The 19,046-nt window shown below is 41.4% G+C and overlaps 1 protein-coding gene across 3 annotated transcripts in view; it reads right to left on the bottom strand.

The window, feature by feature from the left end:
- The window catches only part of toy (paired box 6 protein twin of eyeless), a 48,938-nt gene extending 30,162 nt beyond the window's left edge, over nucleotides 1-18,776 (bottom strand). For 2 of the 3 annotated variants that reach the window (XM_076627726.1, XM_033345282.2), the window contains exons 1-3: nucleotides 18,479-18,726; nucleotides 5,698-5,950; nucleotides 5,286-5,466 (exon numbers count right to left, since the gene is read on the bottom strand). In XM_076627726.1, coding sequence (XP_076483841.1) covers nucleotides 5,286-5,466; nucleotides 5,698-5,950; nucleotides 18,479-18,491 — 447 coding nt within the window. In that variant the 5' untranslated portion in view covers nucleotides 18,492-18,726. Of the gene's footprint in view, nucleotides 1-5,285; nucleotides 5,467-5,697; nucleotides 5,951-18,478 lie in introns of all 3 variants that reach the window. The other variant, XM_033345281.2, reaches the window with a different exon arrangement.
- Between the last annotated feature and the right edge of the window lie 270 nt (nucleotides 18,777-19,046).

Below are 19,046 nucleotides of genomic sequence, written 5' to 3'. Positions count from 1 at the left end.
GTAACGGACCTAGTATCATTCATAATAACAAAGTGACGATCATTCGATCGATTACCATGAGGTGGTTTATTATTAAACGTGTTGTTTTATTAAGGAGACGAGTGATAAGATTGTAATAGTTAATTATATTAAAATTACCGTAAGTACAAGTACAGGAATAGTGTGTGCCAGTTATAATCGTCGCTCGCTCAATCCTATTGTTCAGCTATACGCTCGCTATTCGGCTATGTGCTTCACCTAGAGAGCACGTTCATCTATTTGTATCGATCAGTATTATTATAAAAAGTTCAAATGTAACTCCGGTTGACGATTACAAATAACGGCAATAATATTTTGTCCGAAGTTCGTTTACCTTTGAACCTAGCAAAGCAAAACAACGTTGGTACTCCAAGCCACAATAATATGAGTCTCTCCTGATTCAAATCTTCCGTTGGCTCACGTGCCGCTACAACCACAACACTGAGATGCAATTGGCGCCGAATTAATGTTCGACGAGCGAAGAAAAGCGGCCAGTGGCAAGCTCGAGCAAGAAACAAAACAAAAGAGAAAAAGATGAGAAGAGCAGAGGAAACTTTTGAAAGTTTCATCTGGTTCTTTGCTAGCCGCTCGCGACAATCATTTCCATAGTTACATCGGTTGTCTCTCGTTCACCGCTTCCCATCATCTCTTTCTTTTGCGTTCTCTTTGCCGACCTTCACGCTGAGGGAGCGACTAGCAGATGAAAGGACACCGCCATCCAATTATTATTACATAAAACGGTTTCCATGGCTCTTCGCTCCCCTAACCAGCGCGGTGGTAACGCGGTCTTCTTCACCTTGTACCGCGACCGAACCACTGGCTAACTCTAAAGTTATAACGAGCCACGGGGGCGAGCCTTGTACTCTCGACTCTCGCACATAATAGTCTCGGTGTTCTACGCGCGCTCAATCTCTCCCGTTCTGCACCCCCCGAACCGCCCCTTGTGCAACCTCATCCCCCAAAACATCGACTCGTCGATGGTGCAGCAAGCAGCGAGTCGAACATAGCCGAACTCTCTCCCTCTGTCTCTCTCTCTTTGCGCTGCACTTCTCCCATGGATCCCTTGGCTTGCTTCGATGTGGATGGAGGATATCGAGCGGAGCTTCTTAATTACTAGGCTTTCGCTGAAAGGTTCTATGAGAGAGGGGAAAAAAGGAAAGAGAGAAAAGGTAAAAGAGAGAGAGAGAGAGAGAGTAAAAGCCGATCCTTCTCGCGTGTGGCTCGACTTAAGACCTCTGCTGGAAATAATGGCTGTATGCCGTCGGGTGCCAACGACGTTGTTGCCTCGAGTATTCTGCGTATGTACTGAAGGCTGTACAGGTCAAATATATGTGTGTATAGGAGAGGAGTACGAGTTATTACGTGGAATAAAAGCCGGTAAATTCAATCGAGCTTTTTGTTTGCCGCCTCGACGAGATCGATGTTGGAGCACGCGGCGATAGGAACAAGTAATCTTAGCTTTGTAACAAGCGAAACACGTTTAACGCACACGATGGCAATCGAATCTTTAAGTGACATGTAAATAATTCAAGTGTAACGTGTATAGAGTCGTTTAATCGGTTAAAATTAAGGGTGTGCTATAGAGGGAAAGTAAGTACGTCATCAGTGGGAAAATTATATTAAGAACATTGGTTGAATCCACTTAACTTCGATAAAATTCTACATGAGTCATTCACAAGCCATATCAACTGATCAACTCTATATATTGAAAGACAGAGGAACACGATAACGGCACAAACAATTATCTAAATTCACTTTGGAATGTATGATCGACTTTCATGGAAGTAAATCGTTTATTCGTATTTTTTCCACAAACTGAATATTAATCACGTATGTACTTAGTTCATAAAATTACGAAATTTATGGAAAGCGAACTTGATCGATTTCACCTTGGAAGATTCTCTCGCACATCATGCTATAACATAATAGTTTCTTACGAAATTGTACAAATCCATCGACCAGTTCGAAACGAACGAAGCTCGACGTAATGCGGAACCGCGTGTTCCTTAACCGGAATCAATCGAACGAGGAAGGAGGGTGGTAAACTCGCAGCAGTAGACAGCGTGGAAAGTTCGTATCGCAAGATTCGTCTCAATCCTGCGGAATAATGGCTGCGGGAGAGGACGAGAGGAAAGGACGTTTCTAAACTAACTGCATACAGCATCCAGAGAGAGAGAAAGGTAGAGAGAGAGTTTCAGAGGCAGCCAGGCTAGGCTTTCCATCATCAAACCAAGCAACCTGGCTGTTCTACGCTCCGCTCCACTCGGCTCTCGCCGCACAACAGCCGCAGCACCGATGCAGACCATTACACGCGCGACCGGACACGAATAATTGTGCAACACGCTTAACTGATCCCATTCACCCTGATTCTACCCGCTTCCATCCGCTCGTCGGCGACTAACCCCGTCGCACCCCATTGCCGCGGACGATATGTACCCACCGCAACAACCAACGGCTACCACCACTACCATCATCGTCATTGCTATCATTACTGTTAACGTCGTTGCCGTTTCACGAGACAGTCGTCGTCGTCATCGATGAACCCGATCGAAGATTCCTCTGGAACGACTATTGATCTATTAGTTGTCGAGAGTACCAATTCCGTTTCGTCAATCTCGTTGCCCAGGTTTTGCTTTGGCTTGGTTTGAATTGGTTTCAGGAATTGAATGGCATTGGCTGTTGGGAAAGAATGCAGAGAAGTTTTAAAGATATTCTTCAAGTTATGGGTTATGGATGGAATTGTAAAGCATGCACAGTTGAAAAGTATAGGAGAAAGCATGATAAGTTATATTTTGTGCTTTTTATTGGAGAGTAATGTTAAAGTTCGATAGTTTAACAATGATGTTAGAAAGAAATTTCCTTTTTACGTCGGTATCCTGAATATTTCGAAAATATCGATTATCATGAAATATTTCTTATGAGGATATCGAGGCTTGCTATTGGCGGTTTGTAAAATTCCATGAAGGAGATATTTATTCATATTAAGATATATCGGAAATAGTTTATAGTATCCGATAATATCTTAAGCGATTTCGATAATTGCCAAAAACACTCAATAGAATAGTTTATTATGTCTATGCAGCGTGAATCTCTAAACTGAGTGATCCCAAGTTGCTTAAAAATTGTATACTTGCTACGTAACAAAATATTTCAAATGAATGCTGGATAATTTCAACGATATAATTTAATATTAATAATTTTCTTCAGAGTTAGTCGTCATTAATCAATAGCATATATGCGATATAAAACACAATCTAGAATAAATCCAGATCGAATTCCAGCATCATTCGCAGTTCTTCCCAATTATCATCGTACATCCACTGCGAGATCAGAGAGATTTTCCTCGAATATTTCACAAAACTGATCGACCGATCAAAATGGTAACACACATACACACACACACAATATCGAGATTTCCTCACTCTCAATATATATTCCCTCTACCGTCAACGATTCGACAGACAACAGACAATTCCATCACGAACCTGTTCTTCTGCCAGTACCCTGTACGCTACACCTACAAAACCAGGCTGTGTGATCATTATAACGATCCCAGCATTAAAAGCTGAAACAACGTTTCGCGTGTTCGATCGAACCAGATTCCTTTCCCGAATATTGTCGTCGGATAAGCATCGGCAGAAGAGAACGGGTCTCTGTGTGTAACCACGCTGATTGATCACCATCCCCTTCACTAGGTGAACGAGGCAAAGCTCTGTTCCCAAAGAACCGATAGAAACGAACGGTTCCTTCGCGAGCCGACGGATAACGACTCGTACGCGTGCCGTCCCCCTCGGTATTCCTGACAGACACCCGGAATCGTAAGGGGATGGTCGAGGGAAACGGCGGTTCTTTTCGAAAGAAGACCTCTCCTAGAGGAAAGACACGACTTTTCGAAATATTCCTCGTCACGACAGATCGAACGTGCTGGGGATACATCGAATAAGAGGAGAAATGGCTTCAGAGCTCAGGTTCCCAATTTTTGGATCGTATCTTTTAAACGTATCGCGAAGTTTGATAGGTGAAGATTTTTAATGCCATTTAAATATTAAACCAAAAATTATATATTTTTCTTCTATGCATTTTCTTTATCTTACTACAAAAGGTCCTTTTGCTTTTACATTTGGGCAAGGAGTTGCAGTTTGTCTGACTATCATAGGAGATCGCCAATTTGTTCGGAATGTCGCTACCGATATTCTTTAATATTTAATTAACACGTTGGCTGTCGTGAGCAGCACAACATGACGGAGAATTCACTGCGGATTATCTATCGCGGTAACCAACGTGTTAAATGTTACATTTGAAATTATGCGAAAGAAGGTTGGGAAACACTGTTTCAGGGGATTGCGGAGAAGACCATGGAATATCGATATTCGCGAGGGTGGGAAGGATGTTTGGAAGACGGACCGAGGATTCTTGGGAAGAAGAGGGGAAACGACTAGCAGGACCAGAGGGTGGACAATACCGAGGCCCGCGTAATGGACCGATTACCCCTCCCAACCGATCGTATTGACGAGACTTTGATTAGGGTCGAGTGGCCAGATCCGACGGGTAAGTACCGACCCGGCTGCGCACCCTGATAAACCGCCGCCACCATACAAAGCAACTCCGTGTCTAAGCGAATGAGCATCCCGTTGCTGGATCTCCCCACGCGAACGCTTGGAACGCGACTCCTGCCCCCGGAGTCATTGCGCTTTTCTTTCTCTGCTGGAATTGGCAGCGGTGCACGGTCATTTGCTAATTGCGCGTTGGAATGAGAGTGGAATAAAAGTGGAATGCTGGTGCGTTTGAGAGCACCGATGGAATGACTTTCGATGAAGTTGCCCAAGTGTTTGTACGTGAGTTGGTTCAAAGCCGAGAGTTTTGAGTTTGAAGAGCAAAGGAAAGAAGAATTTGAAGCCTGTTGCCACTGATTGCACTTGTTTATCGGTCATGCCGAGCAAGCGTTTCTCAGATTGATTTGGATTTCTGCGGATACATCGAAGTTATATTTGAAATATTATTTCCAGATTATTTGAGATAGTTCAAGGTTTCTGAATGTTTCGGAATAATCTGTATGTTGAGATAAATACTTGTATGATATTTCTTATTAATTGTTACATGTATTAAGTAATAGTTTCATGTAAGACATTTTGTAACAGGTTCCTTAGAAAATTTCGGGAATTTTTTGGACCTGTGACTTTTTCTTAAATCGCGTCAGGCTATGCTTGAAGCGAATCTTAAGATATTTTCAAGCGAAACCACTGTATCCAGAAATATTTTGTACTTACGCTTGGAATGTTGTCGTTGTTGCAAACACCTTCCTGCAGCAGTCGATCACGGATCTCCCAGGCAAAAATCGACGGGCATTCTCGTTTGTAGTCAGCAATTTTGTTCACCACTGGTGTGGTCGCTACGCGTGGCTTGCTACCACCGATTGCACGTGGTTTGATCGAACCAGTCTCGTAATACCTAAAGAGCAAATCAATTTCTTGAAAAAATAATTAAAATATTTATTCATCTAAGTTATAATAAAGAAAAGAGGACAATAATAAAATACAAAATAAAAAAGAGTCGGTCTCTTTCGAAATTATAAGATTCCTAGCCAATTCAGAATTACTTTAATCTTTTGACAATCATACGAATGTTATATCAAAGTTTCTCGAAGTCTTTCGTCCTGAACGATGATCCCCCATGACTGACCTGCCGAGGATCTTGGAAACGCATCCATTGCTGACTTGCAGTATGCGCGAGATGTCGCAGGGCCTAGCACCACTGTGGGCCAGTTCGACGATCTTCTGCCTTGTCGAGTCTGGTAATGGTCGGCCGTTGACGTAAACACCGCCAAGCTGGTTAACCCCGCTGTGTCCTGCAGCCGAGCACCCAAATATTGAGTTCTGTCCGACCATAGAACCCCCGCCAATACCCGCACCACCCCCGTGCATCAAGTCCTCCTCTGTGAATCAAAACGCGCGCAATGTGTATTCTGTCACTTAGCCAGAGTGTCTGGTTGGATAAACACCAACCCATATGTATCCACGCGTACGCATCGTCCACGTTCTTATTAGTCTGATTGCACCGCATGCATCGTCATCAACATCGTCGTGGACATACATAGGCGATGACGAACCGCGTGCTACTGATAATCACCACATTGTCGATTCAGTTCTCGATATAATGCGGCTACTAACGTCATGGATTGAAGATCAGAAATTCGATTTTCCACTGAACGATTAATTCCTTTCGCACGACCAAATATCGATGCGTAGCGGATCTTGTTTTTTTGGAAAGAGGAGGGGGGCGAAGAGAGAGGAATAGAATTAATATTGATGAAAGAGGATTTCTAATAAACGTTTAATACCTGTGATTCGAAAATTAATGTTTTGTTGGTGATTAATATCTCTTTTTTTATCAAATTTTGAAATAGTCGTTCTGTGGAACGGGTTAAAGTGGTTAAAATACAGTAGCGTGTAGAATATATTTTTATTTAAATTTCCTAAAAAGAGATATGCAATGGTATATAGGAAAGGTAAGAATATATCTCGATTATAAAATGACACAGACAAAAATGCATGTATTCTTCTGCGTGTTATTCCGTAGTTAATGTTTCTGGAGACGTAGAATCATGGCGCTTGAAACTGCCTGGAAGATACAGTTGGACCGCAGAAGGTTAATCCTCGTACGTGTACTGTTCCAGAATAATATATGGCGTATACGCCATGTGATCGTTAAAATGGAAGGCAGAACTACAAATAACAGTAACGTTGAATTTGTTGTAAATCGTGTAACAATTTGCATAAGATAAACGCAAATATTCGCGACTTTTAATAATTACAATGCCCATAGAACGCGAGTCAATTGTAGACGATGAATATTTGAAAAAAAAAAGGAGCGCCATTGTTAATTTCGTTACGCAACACAGTCGGAACGATTGTAACTGCCTACAATTGCGGAGGTACAATTCCAAACACTAAAGAGTACACTGGCAATATTTGCATTGGTTAATCGATGAAAATAGCCGAAACCACAATTAACTCGTTTTTCGATGACACGCGTTCGTAAAAATCAATAGACTTTTGTTAAATTTAACAAGATAAACGACTGCAAATAATCAGGCCATTCGCGCACGTACCTCGGCGATTTATCAAAATATATTTTCAAAAATAAAACGGTAAAAATGAATTTATAAAAGGACGGGTAAAAAGAACAGGAGACAAAGGCTAGCATTGAAGGACGTTAACATTCCCACCACCAAAGAATCTGTATTTAATAATAACTCTGTGTTATTACGGTGAATGCGCGTTTTAATAAACCACCGTTGCGATGAATGCGTCAAATCGTGCATACCATTAATAATTTTTTAAAGATATAATTGGGCCTAAAATGAAGGAACGCAGTAGGAATAACATGACGAACGATTGCAAATGATCAGACTATTCACGCGCGGTACTTCCACCATTAAACAAGATGTATTTTCAAAAACAAAATAATAAAAAGGAATTTAAAAAAGAGAACGCTGTAAAATACAAGAAAGAACAACGTTATTTCGCGTTGCCATTAGCAGGAAAACGAAACGATTTGAACGAAGCGCCACCCTCGAAGGACGTTAACGTTAACGTTCCCGCCGCCAAAGAATCTACATGGTTTTACAGGGCACGAAGAAACACAACGGGGTGGACGTGCAAAGTGGGCCTTTTGCTCTTTTGTCGCCGACCTTTCTCTAAATTTACGTGCTAACGCCGACAGCGTGCGAAGAATAAGGGCGGAACGAACCTTGCAGCCGTGACTACGGGGTGCACACGGCTGGGCGCAGGGACTACAGCGCGGCTGCCGTACTTGGCATTGCTGCTCGCGCTAAATGCATCTTGCAATTAACGAATTTAATTAATCTCCTGCTTTTGCGCGGCGCAAAACGACAAGAAATAGTTGAAACGCAATTTGAATGGTTTGCCGTGGCGCTGCGGCACCGTATGAAACCACTTTGTGTGTAACGTCGCAGGCACACCACGCGTTCTCATCAGCCTTTCCCCGGCATCACGAGAGGGCCGAAATTCCACGCGTTTCGTGCTTATTTCACGCTCAAAGTGGGCGTGTTTCCGCCTCTACAACTATCTGTCACTTTTCCTTCCTCGAATACCCTGCCGCTTCGCGATATTATATTACTGCAAACACAATGCCGGAAATATCGCGATTTCTTTTTATTTTTGAAAGAACTGGCAAAAGACGGCTACAAAGGTACTCGTTTGCTGTTCTCTCGTTTTTTTTATATACATTTTCCTGGTAGAATTGAATTAATGATAAATTTCAAAGATAAAGGCACGGAACTTGAAGGAAATAAATATTATTTTCGACTAATTTCTGTTAATACCTGAACGAATGCATTGTATATAGTACTGTGTGGTGTGGCGGTACGAATCATTCTTGGCTAAGCATTTAGATAATTTGCAATCGATCGTTCTCTGTTTTCTCCACCTACCTGTTTATCATGACGAAGTTACTAAATTAGACGTTTGATAAAGTACTTAATATCGCTAAATTTAAACTCTTATCATATGCACGCTATCGAAAGTTGTCTTTATATCGAACGTAACTTTCAAAAGTGAAACTCGTCAAAAAACACACATATAATCGTACGGATTCATGAAATAAAATCGCTAAGGCTTAGTTTATTAATCGTTATCTCGGGACCTTATCTGAACGTATGTCTTTAAGGGGCAAGGCAAACGAGAACTTTGCATAAAAAAAATGGAGATATGTTAATGGATAATAGGCATTTCTACAGGGTACTTTGATGACAGCACTGAAAGCGATGGTGGACTTTGAATGGAGGCGCAATGTCTATTCAATTATGCATGCTGCGTAAAAGAAACGATAACGACATAACGTTAAGACTTTTTTCTTGATCCGATTAAAATGACGGCTATCCTTCGAAAACCCCGCTTCACCTTGCGACCACTCGATGAATATTCATTCGGCAACCACGCGAATACCCACGTATGTAAGTGTATTTACAAACGACACGCACTATTTTTCGATGCGTGTAACGCGAAAATCACGGGAAACATTTCCTGGCACATCACACGCCATATTCTAACATAACACTGGGTCTGAACATTCGTGCCTGTTACCGACTATCTAATCATACAGAGTTCTTTCATTCAGCGAGAAAGAAGATTATCTCTCGCAAAGGAACACATTCTTCTTTATGCCAGCAAGATGTTGCCATATAAACCGTTACTGTTACGCGATCGGTTCGCGCATCAAACTGCCTTTGCCTCGCACGATAAATAATTTAATGATGGGCACAACGCACGGTCTAAGAAATCCTCTCCAAGCCTCCTATAGAAATCTATCTTAGACAATCATCAACATGTTTTTTTTTCTCCTAACGTCCTCGGAAATACATATATTGAAAATCACGACCTAGGAAATCGAGCAAAACTCAAGATTGTTCCATCGATATGGTTGCCCGATCCCCTCGCGGGGACCGCTGCTTTTACTGTGAAACTCGTGTGTCGTAAAAATAAACGGTTGGGGGCATCGAAATCCCGACGTCGCGTCGCGTCGCCGCGAGAACACGCCGCCGTCTCCGCTTTGTGGGACGACACAAACCCGCCGCTGGTTTTTCACCAGTTTTAATTCATTACAAAGAGGGTGTGACTCGGACGCATACATACACGGCGAAAGAGAAACCGGCTGGAGGAACGCACAAAGTAGAAGGCTTTCTCTCTCCCTCTACTAGCTCCGCTCCTATCCTTTCCTCCTTGTTTCTCTCTCGTCTCGCGCGAGGAGAGCGAATCGTCCGTAGCACAGCGGCACCGACGACCCGTGCACACGCCGTCCGCACACATTCTTTATATATAATTTCGCGTTAATCTACGCGACGACCAGCGCAAAAGCGAGTCATGCCGCAAAGTGAGGCAAAAAGGTTCCACTTGGCTGAGCGTGAAACGGGACACAGATTAAATCCCATCCTGCCGGCGCACGACGTCGCGGCACCCTTCCTCTCCGTCCAACCACCCCCTCTCAACTACAGCCCCTCCGTCGCCTCCCTACCTTCCGTTCCTCTCACCCTCCCTTCTCTCTCTCTCTCTCTCTCTCGCCGCGACCGACCTCCCTCGCCAAACAACCCCTAAACCTACCGTTCCTAACGCTACCGCCCTAGACAAGAGGGGTGGGAGGAGTGAAAATTCTGCCATTTCGTTCTGTTTAAGCGTGGAAATACTTGTGTGAGTCTGCTGTTTGTAGCGTATAAATACTGTCTTCGCAACGATTAATACAATTTCCACTCGTTTTGCACCTCGGAATATCTTGTAATAGCGCTTCGTTTGAGTCTATGGAACTTTGATATGTTAAGAGTTGGAGCAAGTAGTTGTAAGATGCAGATAAGATACGCGAGATTGGTACGATTTTGCGATGATGACACTATGCGATTTTTTTTTACGCTATTTGTTTTTTTTTTTTTTAGAGAATGTTACGCGAGTATGTATACATATACATGTATATACGCGATTCAGTTAGCAAGGATAGAAAGCAAATGTACATATAGTGTGAGCACTGTGAAATCAGAAAAATGTTGCACGCCTCGTTTGTGCCGTACCTATCTGTGGAGCAACTTGTATATACTTGTTTTGGTTTTAGCTCTGTTAATCTTGGAATTTTCAAGCGCAACATTATCGTACTAATGTAGTAGTAGATTACATATTTTCGTGATATTTTTTTTATGATACTTTCGTCAGAAAAAATAAGCTGATTTATAATTCAGTTTTTAGAAGACAAGCAAGCTGAATTACGTAATTAAAATAGCGCTAATACATGGCAAAAAACTGTATGTGAATTTCAATTCGTACTTCACTCAACTATGCTCTACGATTGAAATACATGTGTATCAGGATAAAATATTAGCTAACCAACATAAATGACTAATAATTAAATCATACCCCAATGGCAAACATACCTCATCTCGTTAGCTCCTTTACCCAAACTATAAATTGTCCTGCTAAAAACGAGCTGTATCCAAAAAATAGTCGCGTTATAGAGAGTACACGCAATTCACATTTTACTAGTGCGCCCGTGTACGGGCTAGAACGCAAGGCAAGTAATAATCAGTGGCATACAGAAGGCGTTATCTCTCTACCATGCATTTGCGAGTGCTTCAACGATATCTACGTTCCACTTACGACATTCTTTATTTGCGAGACTAACGCGAGACTAACGATAGCTTGTAAACCGTCGCGTCGTGTAACTCCGTTTCGCATCTAATAATGTTCACTAACGCTGCAGAGAGAGACTATGGCGAATTAGCAAATTTCCAGCGGGTTAACAGCGGCGAATGTATATATGCACACTCGTAAACAATGCGATACTAAACGATATATTACTCCGTGAGAAACGGGAAAGTAAGCAGCAAATGGCTGGAAAGAAACACGATTGATCGTTATCCCATAATAGAAACAAAACAGGCCAGCGAACCGGTTAATACGCCACTTCAATTCCCAACGATGACGGGAACTTTACGTCAGGATGCTTGTTTAATGGAACGCAATAATATTACGCGCGTAATTAGCCAGTGCGTTTTCGAGTGGCATCCTTTCGAACGTTAAGAGTTTTCATGACCGGTTCGTTCCATGTCGTAGACCGCACAGAGAGTTCGACACGGCGATATTTCCGACATGAAGTGCCGCCATTCTCGTTAAAATCATGTAAACTCCTCGAGCCGGCGACCAATCTCTAGAAAAAGTTATCGAGCACTCCGAGATGCTCCGTTCGTTTAATGAATTGGAAGACTCTTGTTCTTGTCAGGTTTCGTTTTATTACGTTCGATATTGCAATCCGAGTGTTGTTGATATAACCGTCGTCAATGTAGCATTTTAAGCTGAAAATGTTTTAATGATATACCCACACAGTTATATATATACACACGTATATCTTATGCATTCTAAAAGTTAATGTTCAAGTTAGCGGTATTACATTGTTCGAATTAAATACTTTTACATAAGAACACAGCAGGTAAAGTTTCATAGAGTTCATTTAGTACTAGAAATAGCGCAAGAAATTCAAATAAATTTTGAAGAACTACAAACGAATTTCATTTAGCACAATCCTTTAGCCGCATATAAATATTTTTAGTTAAACATTTACACAAACTTTTATATCTCAGTTCCAAAACTAGTGCTTTTCAGCTGGGAGGCTTTCTACGCAAATAAGAAACTTGAATAGCAAACCTCGTCTACCCACCATGGCAGAATTCCTATACGATTAACAAGTTTCCGCGTCAACGAAACCTTCAAGATCAGATAACAGAATTTCCCCCTTTTTCCATCGCATTCATGCACCGTGCTAGAAAAACGTGCTGTTGCCCCGAGAGAATCGCCCTTCCGTGGCTTAATAACGTTCAAAGACGTAACAAGCGGTAATCCCATTAAGCGCGAAGAATATCCCGCGTGCGCGCACGTTCCGCTGGAAATACATATTTTCTTTTCATTCATGCATGTCACTGGCGTCAATGACGGAAGAGGAGAATAAGTAGCGCGAGAAAACCGGCGGTATGATACGTTTTATTTAGTCCAAAAGAGAGGTAACACTCGTTAAACGTTATTATCACGTTGTCGGGATGAAGGATTGAAAGCGCGAGAGGAGAGAAACGAAGAGAAGAGAGGGCTCGCTCTGACAACTTGCTGGAAGCGTTATTCGGGCTAAATCCACGCCACGAGGAAGCAAGAGTTTCATCTGAGCGCGTCCTACCGCGACATCAAAGATGGCGTGCGAAGCATACATACTGTAATGAGTTGAATCGCGGGCAGAGAGAGATGCTCTACCTGTCCTCCTTACTCTAATGGGCTTAAAACGTACTCCATCTCGCTCGAGGTTCCTCCTCTGACGAATTCATTAAGGGCCAGTATTAAGAAGCAGCGTTGAATTAGCGAAAGCAACGCCATCCTAACGGCGTATACTCATTACCACGCGTCTTATTATTAAAGCCGCGAGGCATCGGATCTTCGTCGGTTTTCACCACCAACAGAAACCACGGAAACGCGCGCCCCCGCCCGCCGACATGGCATCGAAGTTAGTAGTCGGGTGATTACACTCGCGCGTTCCTTAATTATAATTGCGAAGTCGCTGGTAATGTAATTGGTATTTAAATGCGCGCCGGGTAATTTAAAGTCGCTGACGTACCTCTGTTTTCCCTTTAGTTGTCCTTTCCCTTTGCTTTTCTTTTCGATTTTGCTCTTGCCAAGTTGTTATATAGTTTGAGAGGCGTTAAAGGGTTCCGTTTTTCTCACCACTTTTAATTATCTATGTATAATGCTAATGGATATTTTGTTCATCAATTGGTTGATTTAAATATTGAATCTGTAAATACGAAGATTATACGTTGCTAAATATATGTATGCAAAAATTATTGAATAATAAATATTAAATATTTAATCCGAAATATATCTTTCAAATTACGTATTTAATATTACAAAATTAACATTAAATACGGAGTTTGTATGATAGGGGGGTTATTCAAAATGATTTTACGTATAATTGTTCTACTAATGAAGAACCACACAAGACAAACTTGATTGTTACTCGTTACAATACAGCTTCAGAACCAACAACGTTGCAGAATTGTTCTTCTCAAAAATTGTTCTCTCAGTCGTCTCAACTCGAAACTCAATTTCTTCGACTCACCATTATCCGACATCAGAAAATAACAAAACAAGTATGCAGTACAGTCTGTCTATATAATGTAACAATTACCCAATTTCTTTTCTCTTCAACTAACTTTTCAATCATTCGAATTTTCTAAAATAAGGATACATACTCGAATATGTTACTTTATTTACGTTTATTGACGATGCATTTACGTCAATTTCAAATTCTTAAATTTCCAAACATTCAAATATTCAATTATCCAAATATTCAAATCGTCATTTCGTATTGTTAGTACGCAACTTTTACACATCCATTCCATTTCTTGGACTTCGACGGGTCCAACACTATGCTATTCTACTTAATTACTATATTGTTATACTGATCCCCTCTAACTTACTTGTGGAAATTACTTAGTTCCTAATTTAATCAGACCGACATTTTATGATATTTTCCTATGCAAACAAAATTCCACTTATAAAGGGTAAACCAGTCGATTCTTCGCACAATAGGAGAACTGACCAAAGACCCGGAAGGAAAACTGTTCCATCAATGGGGCTGTAGCATAAATTATGAAACTAACAGGAAATCTGGAGATGCATTACGAGCGATATCCTATTGCCTGGGCATGGATAATCCCGCGCCCTCGACATTTATTGCCCCTCGAAAAGCCAGCGCAGGTAATCTCCACAGCTTCGGCTGGCACGCGAGCCGACCGGCACACGAGCGCCCATAACCATTAACAAATCTTGTAACCTAGCACGAAATAAAGTGCTCTCGTGAATCGGCCGTTTGATTCCAATAGCTACGGGGGCTGCTTTTATGGAAGCAAGGAGAGATAGATGAAGGGGAAACACCGAGCCAAAGAACGAAGAGGAGACGATAGAAAATCGTACAAGAAAGGACGGTGGTTGTGTGCATGTTCGTATGTGTATGCGTCCGCGCAAGCTCGTGCCGCAAGGGTATTGTAGTTGTAGGTCTCCTCTCGCGACTCTCTCCGATGCTCGAATGGTGCTCACACCACCACCCGAAGGGGAGAGAACTCTTCTGTGCTCGAACTCGGGTATTATGATCGTCGAACGTAATACGATCCGACCAAACTTCGGATAAACATACACGCCCCTGGTACAAACGGCCTGACCTGAGACCTGCCGCGCGAATCAATTTTAACGGACTGAAACTGAAGGGAATTTACCAGATTGATGCGTGGTTCTAGGTTTCGGGGTGGTGGAAAAACTGTTGTTTGCTTGTAGAAAAAGCTACAATTTTGGGGGCGGGGTTTTTATAAGGTTTATTTTAGCTAGGTTGAGTATGGCAAGTTGATTTTTCAGTCCTGCGGTTTTTCTTTTTGATAGTTTGTATAAAATCATAAGAGGGTAGTATATGTCATATCAAGTATTTTTAATCACTGAAAAAGGTGGAAGTAGTGTAAGGATAACATGAATATTTAAGAAAACCTAATCAAGGAAAGAAATGTAAGTTATCGATAATACAAAAATTGAACATTAAATATACATGTAGATTGTAATTGAAAGTATGCTTGCGCATTTTCGTCGACATTTGTAAACAGAAAATACATAGCAATTAAACTTCAATTAAATACACGATCGTATTTTAAATTAAAAAAAATATCAAGCAAGATATGGAATCAGAACTAAAAATCGCGTCAAAAATCAATACAATGGAAAACGATTCGCGCCCTGAAGAACGCACGAATTAATCTGACCAACGTCGTGCACCGATTTGTAGCAAACAGAGGAGAGGAGCACGCACACAGACAGAACGCGAAACGAACGTTCACAAAGGAGAGACAAATTGGCGGTGTAGGCGCTCCGGTTATTAAAGCCAACGCCTGACCCAGCCTGACCCGAAGCAATACACCCCGATTGTGCCGAGTGTTGTAGTCGGATAGGAGGGGAAAGTCGGCTAGCACCGAATCGGCAGAAGCTTTTTAGGTAAAAGGCGCCACCCTTCGAGCGTCGAGTTCTCCGTTGAAGGGGCTGTTGGCCCGACAGAAGCCAAGGAAAGGCGTGTCGGGTTACCGGCTAACCCCGGGGGTAACCGCGAGCCCCACCTAAGCCCATAAGCGTACACGTATTTGCGCACCCCTTCGTATAACTCATTGCGAAGGTCACAAATTTCGCCCCGAAGGCTGCGGTGCGATCCGAACCACCTATGTGATCCTACGGGCCCACCCAGAAACATCGGCCAACCGTTAGCGGAAAGGTAACAAGATGTAAATTGAGACGCGTTTAGAAAGGATACACTGTTAATTAGGGTACTCCATGTTGCATTAAAGTAAAATAATATATGGTAAAGCTTTGCGGTTGCAGGAATGCTTGAGGATCGAGGATTTCTTAACACTAAAAACTACCACATAAGTCAAATTGACTGGTTTTACAATTTTATTTTAAAATTCCTACTTCGTGTTATATCTTTTCTTCCACAATGATGTAATGACTTTCGTAACGATAACTAATAGAATAATAAAATGAATTTTATTTTGTTTTTTATGTATTCAAACTTAAAATAATTTTGTATCAAGGCTACTTATACCAATACCAGTCAAAATGACTGGTACCTGTCAAAGTGTAAAAGGGTCCTGCTTTTTGTTTATCGAACCCCAATTAACCAGTTTCCTCGTTTTGTACAACTTCCCACATGTTTTTTTAATTTTTACCGCGTATCATTCAATATGATGGTATCAGGTATCAGGAAAATTCCGGATCGATCGCTAGATCGCTAGATGCTAACACTAGGAATACCATACCAGTCAAAACAACTGGTTCTACAATTTTATAAATGTGTTAATGATGGATTAATAATACCAAAAATGTACGACATAACATGGAATTCCTCCTGTAAAAAAGTAACAGGTCTATAAATATAAAAATATTCTACTATTACGTATTTTTTAAAGACCAGTCATTTTCACTGGTTTTGGTAGAATAACTTCGTGTTCACTAACGGTAGTTCTAATGTTAAGTATTCAGAATTAGCGACAGTTTAGGGTATTTATTGTAGCGAGTACGGTTGGAGTTGTACAAAGAAATTAGTTGGAATAAACAATACATTTTTGATAAGTTACGATTGAACTAACATCAGAATTACTGGCACCTAATGAATATTAAATTAACTTCATTGAAAATATTGATTTTTTCTTATGACATATTTTTACACAACCGGGTATCCCATTTTCAATTGCATAAAAATTTGCAACATAACTCAAATACACAAACATCCATCTAATTATACAGACTCAACTATTCCATAAGTTAATTGAAATATTAAATCGTATGCATTTTATCATCAAGAGTCTTGTTCATAGCAAGAATTCAGAAATCTGGTATAAAAATAAGAGGACCTATCTAGGTGGTCAAGTAGATCGAAACATCCAGAGAAGAGCTCGTGTTCGTCGGCATTTTGTATCAGAGCGAGGCTCAGAACTGATTCAAGGAACCGGGCCCTCGCGTCCCGGTTGGAGACAACTCGAAATCCATCCCGAAGATACGACCATCGTTCAACCCGACTGTGTATCGATAAAAAAGAAGAAAAGGAAATAAAATATCCCCGTGTCTCGGGTTTCACGGTACACGGTACAAAGTTGACGCTAACGATCGCTGACAATACGAAAGGCGACCGACGCTCGACCGCATTGTAACGGCCTTCTATTAGCACAGTCAACGAGATACAAGAGCCGGATCGTCCAGATACCGCATCTGAATGACAGATAATCGGCCACCTTTCAGTTTTCTGAGTCTCGTGATTTCCACTCTTTTTCTTATTCCTGCACGAAGAAGAACTTGTCTTCTTAACAGGTTTGAGAGACGTTCGTTACCCTTTTTTCTATGGAATTTTATTGTTGTTACTAAATAATATGTCAATAAAACGTCATGTTGGTAAAGAAGAAAATAGTAATGTGGTAAAAATAAAAAATTGCTTTGAAATACGTGAAAGCTTGATTAATATAGCTTGTAAGGAAAACCAAATAAAGAGAAGAAAAAGCTAAACTCTCAATTCATCGAAGCACAGATTACAATCGAACACTTTGGCGCCGGGATGTTGCGCAACGGTAATTCTATCTGTGGTGAATGAGTTTTATAATATTTATAAATAGACGTGTATAAAATGACAATAGTGCATTTGTAAAACTTTCGTAATTAAAATTTGTTTTGGAACGGTTACGCATTAAAAATTGTTATACCACAGTAAAAGCAATATGTATGCTTTACGATTGACCTTAACTACTTGTCTTATAACATCGACCAGCCCACGCGATAGGAATTATATTTTAAATGTCAAAAACAGTTGTATTGAGTTTTAACTTTAATTTAATAAATTACGCGCTTTCAAATGACTGACTCTAGACTCTAATTAATATAATAACCAAAAATCTTGCAAGACAAAGAATTAACAGTCCATCGCTTACGCTTAATTCACCGCTCACACGCAAAATGACAAAACGAAAAACACAGCATCCAAAGCTAACTCAACTTATAAACCGTAAAATTCAATAATCAATCGACGCTAGATACATAATAGATCGATCTCCTTAATTTTGCCCATACTTCAAAAAAATATAATCGGCAAATCAATAATCATATATAATATTATACAATGTGTAGTATACATACACATATAATAACAATTGATCATATTACATATCAATACAATAAATGAATACCAGGTTTACATTTCCCTAATTCTGCCCACAATACAAAGGAACACAACCCCGCATAAAAAAAGATGATAAAAAATATCAGGCAAAAAAAAGTTAACAAAAGCCCGAGAACTTTCGGGTCGTGGTGTTTTTAGCCGCGTAAATAAACAAGCTCGTTTGACCAACCTTTGTGTGGCATCTTCCAGAAGGGCGGTTCGGGGGTGGGCGAGCAAGGGTTAGCCACCCCCGCGCCCAACAGGGTTCTTGCCGCGTGCAGCGCCGCCGCCGCCGCTTCCCTGCTCCGCGCTGCCGTAGCACTTGGCGGGTAATCCGAAGCGCTGTCACTTCCGGCGATGCCGCCACCGCCACCGCCGCCTCCGCAAGGACGAAGGTGCAGGTTCAGCCGACCGCCGCCGACCGTTCCACCGCCTCCACCGCCTCCTCCGCCGCCGCCTCCGCCACCGCCGCCACCTCCGGCCACGCTAACACAGTGCTGAAAGGGAGAAATCAACGATTTCTTACGTCTACCATTGATTAATTGGTCGCGGATAAACGTTTGAGAATCGTTGACAGTAATATTTGAAAGAAGAGACATTTACATCGTGATTAAGAAGTTTTGTATAAGAGTTATTTAAGCCTTTAGAGTTTCTGAGGCAGATACTCTACACAGCAATAGGTCATGCGACACTTTGGATGAGATTTATATATCGTGCGTGTGTGTGTGTTTTCCTTAAGGCGCTAGATTTTCACAGAT

The sequence above is a fragment of the Bombus vancouverensis genome, chromosome 2 (assembly GCF_051014615.1).
Source record: "Bombus vancouverensis nearcticus chromosome 2, iyBomVanc1_principal, whole genome shotgun sequence".
Taxonomy (NCBI): Eukaryota; Metazoa; Arthropoda; class Insecta; order Hymenoptera; family Apidae; genus Bombus; species Bombus vancouverensis.
The sequence above is the reverse complement of the archived record's forward strand: the minus strand, read 5'-3'. Positions and strand labels throughout refer to the sequence as shown.